The sequence below is a fragment of the Gavia stellata genome, chromosome 11, assembly GCF_030936135.1.
Source record: "Gavia stellata isolate bGavSte3 chromosome 11, bGavSte3.hap2, whole genome shotgun sequence".
Classification (NCBI taxonomy): Eukaryota; Metazoa; Chordata; class Aves; order Gaviiformes; family Gaviidae; genus Gavia; species Gavia stellata.
This window is the reverse complement of record NC_082604.1, coordinates 24,107,939-24,123,358: the sequence shown is the minus strand read 5'-3', so window position 1 is coordinate 24,123,358 and position 15,420 is coordinate 24,107,939. Positions and strand designations below refer to the sequence as shown.

Sequence of the window (15,420 nt, the reverse complement as noted above, 5' to 3'; positions counted from 1 at the left end):
GGACAAATAAGAAAGCCAGCAGGATCCTGAGGTAGCGTCAGTCCACGTTGTTCACCTCCTGCAGAGCTTTTCCTGCCAGACTCATTCAAGTCTTTGAATTTTAGGAGATGCTCAGATTCAGCCTGCTATAAATAGCACTTTCTTGAAGGGAGGTAGATCTTGACTCCAGCCTTTGCGTCAGGGGTTCCGAGGCTCTTCTGCCTCTCCCTCCTGTCTTGGAACACAGCAGAGGTATTTGAAAACACCCCTGAAAATGAGATACTTTTGGCAGCTCCAGCTAAGAGTCCTGCAGGGCATGGTGTGTAAAATAGCATCGCCCGAGCTGCTCTGTGCTTCTGGGCCAGGGCGTCAGCATGGCCTGTGTCCTCGGCCAGGTGGGAGCTTGGCTGAGGTCTCTGAGGTCTCCTACCACCCCCAGGTCTGCAGCTGGAGAATTCTTCCCTGGGGAATGCTGCTTTTCTTGCCGGAATGGAGGGACGGTGATACCTTGCACACGCAGCCTGTAGTGATGGTGGAAACTCAGCGTTCCGTCATCGCTGCCAACTGAGTAACGCTGTTGTGCTGCGCTTGGCATCCGCGGGGAAAGAGAGGGTCCTCCTCCCGCGTGGGGCAGGGAATGGGGCAGGAGGAAGGTCCGTCAGGACAGTGAGTCGTGGGTGAGTGGGAGGAAGCGGCTCCAGCCTGTGTCCATCCCTAACGGGTGATTTAAATCACCGCTCTCTTCAACGGCCCCAGTGTATTTTTGTCCTTTCGCTGAAGTTTAAAGTTGCAGGTGACACATGGGAGTTAAACTGGTAGAAATGGTGGGATGAGTCCTGATGCTCGCAACCCACCCAAATCCCCACCTGAGGGGAACACCGGCCGCTGGGAAGCTGATGGAGCTGGACTGCTCAGCTCCCGCCAGAACTGGACCAAAAACCCTTTCTCTTCTTCTGCCTGCCCGTGTGCTTGTTCGGGGTTTAACAAGTGGTACAAAAAGAGACTGGTTCCTGTTTTTAAAGAGGTCTCCAGCTGCAATCTGATCTTTACCCCTTCATGCCAAGCCTAAATGGATCCTTTGAGATCTCGGCAAAGCCTGGGCAATTTGCAGACTAGGGAGATGGGGTGCTTCCCCTACCCCTGGCATCAATGGCACATAAACCGGATGGTTCTGTTAGACCTGTCTGCACCCAAAGGTATTAGAGGAAAGTTATAAAGAAATTAGTGTGGAAGTGTGATATATAAATTATATTTCCTGTGCAAATCTTTTTCTAGAATTACAGAATTATTGCAGAATTCACAATGTATTGTGATTTATTGAAATGGTGTAGAATTATATTCTCTGTCCTTAATATTCACCTGCCTTGGAGTGAAGATATAAATGCCATCCTTTATTCTTCTCAGAAATGAGAACCACACGTAAGTAGAAAGGAGAATATGGACATTCTGTTTCAATATTTTTATGGCTGAGCAGAAAAAGCCAGCTGAGATCCCTTGAAGGGGCTATTTCATCGGTATTACATTTATTAAGTCCTAAACAATTGCATCTGGTTTTCCTCTTGACAATTGCTCTCACAATGCGCAGATTCTTGGCTGGATGAAATAAAAAGAATAAGAGGTTTCACAGGATTCTTCCAAACATAGTGAATTAGCCTGCTACCTGCTGTTATTTAGGTGAATGTGCTGTTATTAGTTTGAGTAGTTATATTTATTGTACTAATTGCAGGCATAGATGGTATTGCATGCAATCAAAACTATTTTTAGGTCTACTAGCATCATTAATAAATAACTGCTTGGGTCAGTGTGCTCAGTGGATATAATTTCTTGGTAATTTTATTAGCTCATCTCTCACTTTCTGTCGTATGAAACCTATTATTCTCTACATATAAAAGGGAGCAAACAGTGGGGAGGCAGAAGTCTTGTGAGGATTAACGTGTGAACAGAGTTGAGAAATTCACCCTAATCCAGTGCAAATACTGTATTTATTAATTTATAGCTCACATGCTTTTTCTTTCCGCAAAATGCTGTGAGCCGGTCGCGGTGTCCTCTGTTCAGAGGGCTCTGCAGCACTGTGCGCGTTACGGTCCCCGGGCAGCGTGCCGGGTGGGATGCTGCTCGGTGCCCGCCCAGCTGCTGCGGCAGCACGTCGGGGTTCAGCACACTGAGAAAAAGTGGGTCTCTGCACTCAGCAGGGCTGAATATTCCCCGGGATGCTGCCATATGGACTTTGTACAGTGTTAGGTGCAGTTCTAAAATTGTGACTGCTCTGGATGGCAGTGCTTAAGCTGCCACTGCTCCTGGTTTTGCCTTCTCTCCAGTATGGGTGTTAGGCATTTCTTCTGCACATCATAGCTCTGTCTCGTGTCCTCGTTTAAAGTGTGATGTGCTTGACTTCAGTGTTTTGAAATCAAAGGCGTGGTAGCTGTGCAAACCTCTGGTTATTCCCCAAATAAGCCCTGCCTGGGCAGTGATGGTGCAAGCCCCTTCCGCCAGCTCGCACCAGCCCGCCTTGCAGGAAGGCACCTTTCACTCAAGTCGCACCACAGCCTATGGCAATGGCACTCCTCTAGCTACACGGCAGACTCCAAACTACACGGTGACGTGGGAAATCAGGCACAGGACCACAGCAAAGGCTGAAGAGAAAGCAGGAAAGTACAAACCTCTCGTGGTTTTTGACACCGCAGCAGGAGTCGCTGCTCCAAGGTGACTTTGTCCGTACACCACGGGCCCGGGCATCCGTTAGCCTTTCGGGTTAGCTTTTTATGAGAAAGAAAGCACTGTTGTGATCTGAGTGTAGCTACAATGGTTTTGTTTCCTTATGTATCAGCGTTAGACCGGAGATGCTCAGGCAGCGCCCAAGGCAGCCGCTCATCCGAGGGATGAGCCCCATGCCAGCGCATCTCCGACGGAGCTGCGGCACCAACCGAGGCACGCGGAAACCCTTGTGCTGGCTATCCGCTTCCCTCTTCACAAACTAACAATAGTTCAGTGGGCTCAAAACTACACGTTCAATCAAAACTAGCTCAGAAGATTGCACCTTTTGCAGCCCCACGCTGGTGCCCCTGGCACAGCACAGCGAATTTTACAAAAATCAATCTCGTTGTCACCACTTGATAAAAATACCAAGGTGCTATCGACTGGGCAGAATACACGCCCACGTGTGATCATGAATATTGGCTTAACTTTTGGTGAGAATTTGTAGTATGAGTTTTGCTGTCTTTTGTAATATTGGCGCATTAAAGCTATTTTAATCTCTACACCTCGGAGCTCGTCATGCTGCGGGCTTATTGCAGAAAGGGCTTGTGGTATTAGATTCCCTGCCTGCCTGCCCTAATGAAGGATGATTTGCAGCACCGGGTCCTTGTGGAGGCTGTGCAGGGAAGAACAATGTGAATAAAGGCTTGGAAAGCGCCATGCCTTTTCTTTCTCATGGAGAGCACTGCAATCATGTGAAAATCAATCAGAACATGAGAAAAGGGAAAAAGGAGTAACGCTCTTCTCTTTTGATCCAGCAGCATTCAAAATGGGGGCAAGTGCTGGTAGAGCATCTCATGTGCCCTCAGAGCTGCCTCTGAAGTTGAGCGTGGGGTACTTTATGGCTGAGAGTGATTTTATCTTACGGGCTCACACACGTCACCAAACCTTCATTTCACTCCCAGTGAGGGAAACGAAGCAAGCGTAGAGAGCAATAAAATGCCTTCATTGCCAAGTGGTTTGTCTCCAAGTACGGCCAGAGAAGCAGCCCGTAGGCTTTCAAAAGGATGTATTTGTGCAGAAAACAAGAGAGCAGTAGATTGGCAACTGGGCAGCACTCACTTTAGATGCTGATTTAGGAGTTGGTACCCTCCCAGTGAGGGGCAGTCCTGGGGTCCAGACAGCCGTCTCACACCGATGTCTGTTTGGAGCTGACCCCATGTGTGAAGGACATAGGTACGTATCCATGAATGCCCCAAAACACGGGGAAGACTAACGAGACCAGGGATTGCTCACATCCCATCAGGTGGTTTGCTGGGGTACTGCACAATGCTTATAGTCCTCTGCCTACATCGAGTTTGCTCCTCAAGAGTTTGCTCCTCAAGCCTGCTCATGGCCAGCAGTGCGAGAGTGCCTTTGTAACGTGTTGGGGATAGGATCCGGGTAACACTGCAACAGCAAGCGTACCCGGCGAGTCTGGAGGCATTTCTTGTTCTCCAAAATTTCGCTGCAGAGTCGAGCTTTTCTTGCTGAGCAAAACCGAGTCAATGTGTTTTCAGGACTCGGAGGCACTTGAAGTCAGCATCACCATGCCCAGCTCTGAGATGAAGTAGCGGTTTTGGGGTTTTTTTTCTTTTTTGGTCCAAGTACAGAGTTAATGAGATGCCCTGAATTTTACTGAATTTTGCTTTCATTTGACAAGTCATGGCATGCACCAGTCCACAACTGAGACTGGGAAGGGCAGTAACATGCAAGTGCTGGGCTCGGAAGGGAACAGAGAACTTTTTGCTGGAAAAAGCACTGAGAAAGCCTGTAAAAAGCCCAACAAGTGTATTAATTATGTTTGATAATACTAATGTACTATCTTGTGTGCTGGAATGACAACCGTACTAAGGCTCAACAGCAAGCAGAAATGACTGCAGACCCCTGTAAACCTTCGTTAATACAAGACGGATTAAATTTGTCTTTTTCTTTGTCCTCTTTCACTGTACTTGCATAATCACAATCTAGAGGTAAAAGACAAATCGTGATCTAACATTCGCTCTTCTTTTTTTTTCCTAAGCAGCAGCAGCCAGAGCTTCTGGAAACTGAAACTGTGACTTCACGATCTGAGAGAGCTGACAAAGCTGGACCCCATCGTCTAACAAAATGCTTTGGGCAAAAGTTTGGCCGAGGACATGGGACATGAAGACAAACCCCTGGAGATTTTACCTGTCTCCTGCCAGAAATCATGTTTCAGAGTGAAAAGCCGTTGTCAAACACGTCTGTGTGAGGAAACTGGTTTGCTCCTGTGAAGTTCCTGGTCTTTGTGTGGAGCTGGGAAGAAGCCTGCTGCGGTACATCAGGTGGGGATGCACGGGTGGGAGGAGATGGCTGGGGGGGCCGGGGGTGTACCACTGCCCTACGTGGGTGATGGACCTGCCTAAACGAACAGAGAAACTTCACGTTAATGCCCCACGAGCTTCCAGCTCCTCCGGGCACTGCTTGCCTTACTGCTGGGCAGGGTGTAACTCCAGCTAAGTGTGCCTGACGGCAAGTAGCGTAAAACAGTGTAAATCACAGCAGGTGTTCCCAAGCCATGCCAGCTCCTGCAACTGCATCTGCTGGATATCCACCCATTTGGATTTTCTGGGAAGCTCCTACATGTGCAGAGGCTCAGGGATGGACGTAAGGGTTCGCGTGCAGATATGAATCTTGCTGCGGGTGCAGGTGTTGCCTCGGCCACTGATAGGTGTTCATGGGTTGTTATTAACGGGAGGGATGCAGAAGCAGGGCTTTGGCAGCGTAGCCTGTGTTTCCTCACTCAGGCTCCCGTTGGCTGAGCTCTCCGGAGGCTGCAGTGTCAGCCAGAGGTTACTTATTTCCCATTCCATTGCTGAGCACTCCGGCAGCACAGCTTAGAAACAGAAACGATGCTCAGAGCTGCCTGCACCAGCCCACAGCCCAAGGGAATCCCACCCAGAGAGAGGTGATCAGATCCGCACCCCATCAAATTGGGCTAATATTGTTCATAAAAAGCTGTGAGGGTAAAAATCTACTGACCGTGCTTTCGGCTGGAGGGTGAGGAGGGCGGTTCAGGGTACGTGCAGGTAACAACCCGGGCAGCTGTAGCCGCTGCAGCACCCCGGCTACAGCAGGGCCATGGTGGAGAGGAGGTTCTCCGGGGTGTTTAGGTATCTAACGGCTGCTGCTTTAAACAGGGCTTATGCAAATGTCATTTGACACAAACTTACATAAATGCTGAATATCTATCAACTCAAAATTTGACATGTAAGTGCTATTTTATTCCAGTATATTTATTTTTGGCAAGAAATACAATAGGACGTGATTTTCTGCCTGTGCATGCCTCCATCAAAGGTCCTTTGCTAAAATGAATGAAGCTTTCTGGTAAAGTGCTTTTGACCTATTTCATCACCAATTTAACATGTTGCCAAGAAATAAAATGCAGCCAAATTGTTCCTGTTTATTGTGAAGCTGTGATATCAAATGTAGAGTTAGAAAAGCTTTTAAAACTTGAGCTGTTCAATGAATGAATCGCCAGTTATTTCCTATGTGGGCTGCTCACATACAGGTCAGCGAGAACATCGCAAAATTTTGACTCATAAAGCCCCTATACATTTTTTTCAGTCAGAACTGGCAAAGGCTGTTCCTACAGGGAAGAGTTTCCAGAAATGCAGCCTATGGTTCATCAGCCTGAAAGAAATCTTCTTGCAGAGCTACCCTGTCTGCCGCACTTAATGAGTAGCCCTGCGCCGGCAAGGGCTCTTGTCTTCCCCGCGTGTAAAACAGACCTCAAAAGCCATGTCCTGACCCAAAATGGGGTGGGGGAGACACCCGTGTTCTTTCAGATAGAGAAGGCTCTGGGGAGAAGATGCCAGGAACACGAGGTGCTTAAGAAACGCCCTGGGAAACAGAAGAGAAATGCTTTGTCTCTGCTAGAAGGTATTTGCCGGGATGGTCTACGCTGCGGACACTGAGCAGCTGCAGCAGGTGAGAGAGGCGATTAAACCAGCGCCAGCGTCGCTTTTGCCAAGGCGGGTTGTTCGCCGCTGCGCTCCCCGCCCGCAGCATCTGCTCTGCCTGTGTAAAACCCGGTGGAGACAAGGCAGGAGGAGCCTCGCCACGTTACTACCTGAGACAGATTCACGATACCTATCTTGGACTGACTTCAGCTGGCTGTTCGTAGGTAAAAAATGCTATTGAAATCTTGGTTGCCCTTTTTTTTCCCCCGATGAAGTTATTTCTTACAACTCGGGTAATAACCATGGAGGCGAGCAATGCCAGATTCATCCCTCTGTGCCGGTGGGGAGGTATCCATCTTTCTGCAGGCATCTGACAAATAGTTGATTTTATGATGCAAAAGTCAAAGGTTATCCAGGTGATTTTTTTTTTCTTGTTTTCCATATAAAAGCAGTTCATTACGCACTAGTACCTGTTTGAAGAAGCAGACCCTATTCATCCCGCGTCAACGCATGCCAGCGTGACTCCACTGACTTCAGCATTTCTGTATGGAAGAGTTTTGGTACTGGGGGAAGCAAAGCAAATGGACGGCAGAGCCAGCTGCAGGAGGGACAGCTTTGGTGCGTGGTCAATGCTTGAATTCCCTGCTGGATCTGAAATATTTTCCTGCCTGTGCAAGAGTCATATGAAGGTGGCTACTCTTCTTTAATAACAATGCGTGTATTTTGCTAGATTTGGCCAAATGTTCAATGACATGCAGAAACAAGTCCACTTCCTAAGTGAGAAGGGAGAAATACTGTCCTCCCTCCCAATGAGCAGCAGTCCCCTTCTTCTGACTTTTGTGACCCCAGATTAAGTGTTTTAAGTTCTATTCTATACACAAAGTTGTGGCAATTTCACAGCATTGGTATAGTTAAAATTTACCATCTCTCCTGATGAAATGTGAGGTTAAATGAAACTGTTTGTGTGTTTATAGTTTATATGCAGAAATTAAATGTCTACACAGGGCTTTAATGGGCTTTAATGTTAGAGTTATTCTGGTTTAAAAAAAAAAAAAAAAACCACAACACAAACAAAAAACCCCCATAGCCTAATGAAGTTAGTTATACAGTTAGTTATATATTAAAAAAAAAAAAAGCCCAACAATGCAGCTTCTCAGCTAGGTAAAAGCCCCTGCGGCCATTCTGGCCACGCAGAATTGCTTCCTATAACTGAGACCTGGGTTTTACTTGCAGGGAACGGAGTGAGCCCGTGAAGTCTCGCAGGCCGTGCGTGACACTGGTACCCGTTTCGTACCCCATCCCGACGCCGCGGGGTTCCTGCCCTGCCTGCCGCCAGTCCTGCAGCACCCGGGGCCGTGCCAGCTCCCACGCGGCGAGGAGAGGCGCGTGGCAGCGCTGAGCGAACCCAAGGGAGACCGGCTCCTCCAGCCTGCGTGCGACCGTCCCAGATCCTCCGCCGCCACTGACCCGGTAGGGTTGTTATGGGTCTCATCACTTTATTTCTTTTTCTGTTCACATTTAATACCACAGACACAGCTGAGATTTGAAACACTTATGTGACGCTAGGGTGTGATCTGTTCATTTACACAGACATGTTATTAGTGAGCTCACATCTTCACAATCTTTTCAAGATTCCCAAATTTCTTGTTTCCCTGAGTTGCATGACGTCTGCCATCAGATCTGTCTGTCAGTCGACAACGAGCGAGAAAACAAAATGAGTAACAAGGCGGACGTGGTTAGAGACGAAACGGAGATGATCCTATAGCGCTGCTGCTGCTCGTTTGTCCCTTAATTTATAGGTTCGCATACACCGAACCTGTGCTCGCTGCGAGTGCTGGAATGGGAAGCAAGACAGGCTGAGGTGCCATGCCGAGGAGCAGCAATCAGCCCCCTGGCCCTAGCAAAGCACTGGACGATATAAAAGACACAGTCTACACAGAAGAGGCCAAATTCTCTTTTTAGCTATACCTGAGCAGCACCGTCAGCTAAAGGCGTAACAGGCGGAAAATGGCCCATCAGTGTTAGTAGGAGTGTGAAGGCAGTAGGGCTTTTGCTAACAGACAATTCATTATGGAAATTCAGTTGTGGACCAGCTGGTAACAAATACTAGAACGTAATAAATAGAAAGCTGCTATTGCACATGCATGCTCCGAAGCTCTATTAGCTGGGCCACAAAATCTACATGTTGGTGTGACAACAGATGCAATATAAGATATACTTATTAGCATAAAGGATGTAAAGTTTTCTGGTTTGCCTTTTAATGGCATGCTTGAGTTATAAAAATGAATTGAATTTAAGATTTTTATGGATCAAGTATGAGAATATGTCTGCCTGTGTCTTTTAATGCAGATTTTTCTATTACTTTGTCAGGTCACGTCGGTTAAAAAATGTTCTTAATTTGATACCGCAGCAAAGTAGTACACCAGCACAGCGGGCTTTATGGGGGGACGTGGTACTGGTAACCAGCTGATATGCTTTAAACAGAAACAAATGGTGGTTTACAGGCAGGAGACCTCTCCTCAGCAAACTTTGGGGGTACGGTGGTGTAGGGACAGGTAGCCACAGACTCGTTACAAATATCGAAACAGCTAAATGCTTCCAAGTTCAAACGCATCGAGTCGTTCACAGTCAAGCTGAACAGAACAAGTACAGGTGATTTAGCTAGTAAAAAAAAAAAAAAATTACTTTGGTGGGAGATTGCATTCCGTATTTTTATAGCATCACTGCAGTCCTGAAACCAGCACTGTCCTTGTCCCACTGATATATATTTAAAAAAAATATTTCAGTACAGTCATGTTCTAAGCCACTTCTGTGAAGGTTTTTTTTTTCATTTCCTTTCTACTAGGACATGACAGGAAGGTCATTTATTTTTAGCATGTTTCAAAATTATCTGGTTTATTTCTCCTTTTCTTTTTTAAGAAATCATTTTCCTCATTCAGAGAAAAACATTAGTTTTTTTAAAAATTAAGATTATGAAAAGTGTATCAAATTCCACATTTACTACTCCAAAAAGGCAATTCAGTTTTCTCTCTCTAGGGTCTAGTTATACGCTAGCAAAATTCTTAGCAAAACTGAAGTTAATGCCGGAAAAATTCAGCTCGAATTAGCTGTCACTGAAGTCACAGAAACTCTCAAGTGAACGGGGCTACACTTGCCTGTTAAGAGTGGTAAAGCCTAGCTCTCCTGCTAAAGTCGGCGCTAAAAAATCACATGGGCAAAAGCAGCAGAAAAATAATACTTGAGTGTTGCCAAATTCTGTGACCATGTGCCTCCTTTTATAGTCTCAAAGTTTAGGGTTTTTTTAAAAAAATCTTTAACTGCCTACATTACATCTTTCAGCCAATCCAGATGATGACAGAAGTACAGCTTTAACGTTTCCATTTGTGTCTCTCGCCCTCCTTCTCTTTCGTTATGGCTTTCTGGGAAATACTGGTAAGTGATGCTCTGGTGCTGGACATCACGTGTCAAGTGATAACGCTCGGTTCTGTCCAAACCCGCGAACTTTCTTGCTTCGTGCTGGAGAGTCTTTTCTTTGGGAGGGGTTTGAGTCCAAACAGCCGGCAAGCGGCGACTCGGTACTTCTTCGACATGATGTTGTAGAGGATGGGGTTGATGGCTGCGCTAAGGTAGAAGAGGACAAAGGACACCAAGTTGCAGTACTGGCTGATCACTGCTATCTCCAAGGACCCAGCTTCAAAGGATTTGGAAAATAAATATCGTCCTACGTGAAAAGGCAACCAGCAGAGTATGAAAGCAAATACCACCACAACTAAAATAAAAACAGCAGAAGAAATTGTGTTAAGTATCAGTGTTAAAATACGGGTCATTAAAATGAAATATCATACTATTTCTTCAACAAATTAATCTCAAAGTGTGAAAATGCATCCCATAAGCTTTCAGTTTTGTGCCTCTCGGATACACTCTCTGACAGTATAAACTAGCAATATTTAATACATATTGTTCATGTCTAAACAGGCTGCCTGTACACTGCACGACTAATCTGAGGTAGCATACTTCTGGACTATAAAACTTATGTTTTCATTAAGAGAGAATTAAGGAATCAGAATGGTGACAAAGAAAAGTATAACACAGTCTATCATCTGCAGTGTTTAACAAAAGCAGATTATATATAATGTGACAGACTTAACGCTGTGGTTAATATTGAAGAATGTAATCCCTGGGAAGCAAAATTATTTAAGGCAAAGGCCCCAAAATAAAACAAGCCACCAGAATTTGGACTTGGAGAGCACATATGCCAAGGTAAGAAGAGAAGAGTGGTGCACCCCTCCAGTTTGTCCATTTTTTGGAACATGAGTTACTCCCAGGAGAGTAGAACTAAATATATAATACATAACTGCGTCATTATAGTTACATAGTATATCTGTAATATTACACTGTCACTGTGGTTGCATTTATATGTGAATATAATATACACAGAGTAATAGGAATGTGTGTATCTTTGAACGTTGGCCCATTTGAATTTCCATCCTAGAGAAAGGGAAATTTTTCTGTTCATTTCCCGTGTGCTATTGACCTTTATTATTTTTCATATTGCTTTGAGTGTATCTATTAATATACCAGAGAGAGAAAAACCAGAAAACTCGAGCAAGGTTTTTTGACATTCTTAAGCATTTTTTACCAGTTAACCTGTTCTCTCCTTAGCAATCCTGCTTGCTCATGTCAAGTCACAGCAGATACAAAATTCAAAGAGCTAAGAGGGATGATTATAGGCAGCTTTCCCCAAAAGCTTTCTGAACAAGCATTCCCAAGTTTAAATGGATACTTATGCAGGACTTATGGCAGGCTCTAAGGCACAGAGCTGAGACTCAGAGTGTTTTCCAGCTCTGCATCTTCTTGAGCCAACCACTTCCATTTTTTCCGCAGTATCTTCACCTGCAAAATTCAGATAATGTTTCCCTAGCTCACAAGTGTGCTCTGGAGTTTAATCCATATAATGAATATTATTATGATGGTCATTACAAACAGAATGTTAAGCATAGTCAATTATTTTCACATGTGGGCATGCATATCCCTAGTCAGGCTTTTGACAGTTTGATCTTCACCCATGCAGAATCACACTGATTTCAATAGGAATGGGCTATGATAGCTCCTTTACAAGTCAGGCTGTAAATTTAGGTGTTTAATTATGGACCTAGAAGCATAACCTTTCTCTACAATTTAAAAGAAGTGTTGATGCTAATCCCATTTACTTGATGTTCCGTGACTTGCTAAAGTCTTAGAAAGTGCCTTCTAAATTTTAAGCAGAACGTTAAAACCAATGAGACCAGGCTGCATTGAGTATCTGCTGGTACTGAGCCCTTACTAACTTCTTTTCTTTCCATCTTTCCATCAGACTGTCATCATTTAGAGACTATTGGCTGCCTGTCAGAGGACAGTCTTGCCACTGTCTTGCTGTTCTCAGACCTTGTAAAAGAAAAAAAAAAAAAAAGCATCTGAAATATTGTAATGCTTGCAGCAACACCTCAGGGCAGAAAGAAACAGTTATTATTTCAAAATTCTTTACAGTTAGGTATACATAAATAGAAACGTGGCAGTAGTATATGCTAGCAATTTACTTATTGTAAGTAGAGATTCATAATCCTGAAACTCTAGAAGTGTAAATGATGAATTACTTCCAAGGTCACGCTTACCAGACTGAAGTAATTCTATTGATCATAAAATGTGGCTGAAAGGGCACAAAGAATGCCGCGGTTTTTATTATTCTTCCTGCTGTTGCATAGTAATAAAGCAGGACATGAACAAAAAATCAGTTAGGCTCCCATTTAATAATTAAGGTACTTAGGACACACTGCCACCTCTTCATCTAGCTCATTAGCCCATCACTTCAACCTAGCTGAAACAAGCACAGCGGAGCTACTGCCCATGAAACCTTCTCCACGTGAAGCATCTCCTCCCCGCTGAAATCCATGGGATGACTTGCACTGCGGAGGACTTCTTGCTTGAATAAAAGTAAGCAGCAGCAGAAGGATTCTGCAGTTTTCGGACACTGAACTGCAAAACAACTCTTTGCTTTGGTGCATCAAACTCCCACCACAGGCACTGACTTAGTATCTTAAAATTTGTGTTTCCATGTGCCACTAATAACTGTTGTTTAAACCATTCAGCAATGTAAATATACAAAGTTAGGAATGACAGAGCCTGCCGTCTCGATCCTGTTTTCTTAAAGTCAGTGAGAATTTACGGGATCACAGACCTCAAAGGAGACACAATGCTCCTTGTTCAGCACTCACTGCTGTTTTGCTAATATAAAAATGCAGATTAATTTTCATAAGCTTACACAGCCATCCTAGCAAATAACTCTAATTTGTTAAAACCTTGATAGTCTTTTCATGTGAAAGTAAAAACTAAGTGCACATTTTATCCTGCAGCTCAACTTTGTGGTTTGAGAAGGGTTTAGTTTTGTTTAAAAATCAAATAAACTATCCTTCTGTAAATAACATCGGTATCCACAACCAAAGAGCAAAAATGTTCAAAAACTCTCCAGGGCACTAGCTAATTGTAACTGCAGCATTTGTCCTTCTGGTGATTGTTACTAATATTTGCTTAGCTGTTTGAGAGTCCCCAGCTCAAACCAGTTAGAAATAAATCTAAGGAAGGAGGAGAGTTATTCTACAAATACCTTGAGGTGCAGCTTTGTATGGAACACGTTCAATACATGCTTTCCTTTGGAAGCAACTCTAGTGAACTACCAGAGCTCTCCCAGTCTTTCTCTCTCACACACAGGCAAGCACACGCATCCTTCGGAAAAACAAAGCAAGAAGAGTCGTACCTAACATTTTCACAGTTTGCTTGTTGTTCTTATCCCTGATGACAGCGTTTGGGCCGATGTTCTTTCTCTTTCTCCTCCAGAGCTTCCTCCCGATGAGGCTGTACAGCACGGTCAGGCAAAACACGGGCAGGAAAAAGAAGATGCTGGAGGTCCAGACCATGATGGTGAGGAGCCCGGAGCGGATGGCGTACTCCGTGGCTCGGCACTCGTTGGTGCTCAGGGGGTTCGTGCCGTTCTCGTGCTCGACCCCCACCAAGACGAAGATGGGTCCGGCGCTAATGAAGGAGACGGCCCAGAGGAAGAGGATGACCAGCTTGACCTTCCCCTTGGTGATGATCACCTTAGCTCGGAGGGGGAAGCAGATGGCGACGTACCGCTCCACGCTGAGGGCGGTGATGTTGAGGATGGTGGAGTAGGTGCAGCTCTCGCTGACGAACTGGAAGAGCTTGCAGAGGAGGTCCCCGAAGTTCCAGGGCCGGTACTGCCAGAGGCGGAAGAGGTCCAGGGGCATGCAGAGGAAGATGAGCAGGTCGGAGAAGGCCATGCTGGACAGGTAGAAGTTGGTGGTGGTCCTCATGTCCCGGAACCGCGACACCACCAGCATGGTCATGAGGTTGCCGATGATCCCGATGACGAAGAGGAGGACGCAGGCGACCGTGATGCCGGTGAGCACGGGCGCGGGGAAGAGGTGCAGCGGGGGCTCGGCGCCCGTCCGGTTCTCCGCGCCGCGGCCACCCGCGCTCCCCTCCCGCATCCTGCCGCCGCGGGCTGCGCATCACCGCCCGGCGCGCCCGCGGAGCGCCCCCCGCGCGGCCCGGCCCGGCCCGGCCCCTGCCTCCGCGCCGCTGCGCGCCCTCCGCCGCGCTGCTCGGGCAGGTGCGGAAGGCGGGGAGGGAAGAGCGGCCCCGCTCCGCCTCTCTCCGGGCGCTGCTGCTCCCCCCCGGCCCCGGGGAGGGCTGGCGCTCGCCGGCGCGTCAGAGGAGACGTGGGCGCGCTGGCTCCGCGGGCGCGGAGCGGCCCCGCGCTGCCCCGGGGCTCTGCCGCGGGTCCGGCGCCGCAGGGCGAAGAGCTAGCCCAGCCCCGCGGCGCAAACGCCGGGCGGCTGCAAAACCCGCCTCAGCATCACCGCTTCAACTTTCTTCCCAAGTCCCCCCGGCGCGGGAGGGTTTCGCCTCCGGCGTCCCCCCCCCGCGGCAGCGCCGGCCGGGCGCTCCCTGCCTGCCGCCGGCCCGGCTTGGCTGCCCGCACCGCTCCCGGGTGCGCGGGGCGGGTGCGGGTCCCACTTGTCGCTGTCGCAGCGGGCGACTGTGCTCTTTGAAGAGCGGTGCCTCCCTTCGGGCGGGGCGGGGGGGAGCGCCGGCGGTCGGGGCGCGCGGCCCTGCAGGGCATGGGGACCCCGCGGGGCGGGGGGGTCGGGGGCGGCCGCGATGAGCGGCTCCTCGTCTTGCAGCTTTGCTCTGCCCTTGGACCTTGGCAGGAGCCCCGTCAGGCTCCGGTTCAGTGAAGCGGCAGTAATCGCCCTCTACTATGCGATTTACTACAATTAAATTTGGATTCAGCATGTTTCTGCCGTCCTCCGCTCTGCCCTGTGCAGACACGTACGTTATAACTGTGTCTTTCCCCAGCTGCAGACTTCTACATACCACTAAAGGATAACGTTGTACCGAAGGAGAAATAAGATGGAAGCAGCACAAGGTGAGCTCGGGGACAGCGAAGTGACCCCGACACACCTGTAAAGGGGGTATCTCTCCCCCTTTCCAACTTGTCCCTGCAAAGTGTCAGAAAGAGTGTGCTACGGCACAGGTTTTTTCCCACTCCTGTCTAGCTAGAGGGGCTGCACCCCTTCCCCTGTACCCCATCTCTCAGGTGGCAACCAGTGCTCTGAATCCACGTTGGCATCTAGCTTAGTTCAGCTGGGAAACTGTTCTGTGCTGTTTTTCCAGGGTGCACTCGCACGCGTGTCTACACCATCTGCTAGCATTGCTATTTCGTAGC

The 15,420-nt window shown here is 47.5% G+C and overlaps 1 protein-coding gene across 1 annotated transcript; it reads right to left on the bottom strand.

The window, feature by feature from the left end:
- Positions 1-10,099: 10,099 nt before the first annotated feature.
- Positions 10,100-14,179, bottom strand: GHSR (growth hormone secretagogue receptor). The gene is made up of 2 exons (XM_009808231.2): positions 13,426-14,179; positions 10,100-10,404 (listed from the first exon to the last, which is right to left on the bottom strand). Exons 1-2 carry the CDS (start codon positions 14,177-14,179, stop codon positions 10,100-10,102), a joined length of 1,059 nt encoding a protein of 352 aa, XP_009806533.2.
- Positions 14,180-15,420: the final 1,241 nt, after the last annotated feature.

What these genes read in the sequence shown, in the direction of transcription:
- GHSR (XM_009808231.2), bottom strand. Translation starts at nt 14,179, where the DNA reads ATGCGGGAGGGGAGCGCGGGTGGCCGCGGCGCGGAGAACCGGACGGGC. An exon ending in GCAAACTGTGAAAATGTTAG is followed by an intron (nt 10,405 to 13,425) that starts GTACGACTCTTC and finishes TTTTTATTTTAG; the next exon opens with TTGTGGTGGTATTTGCTTTC.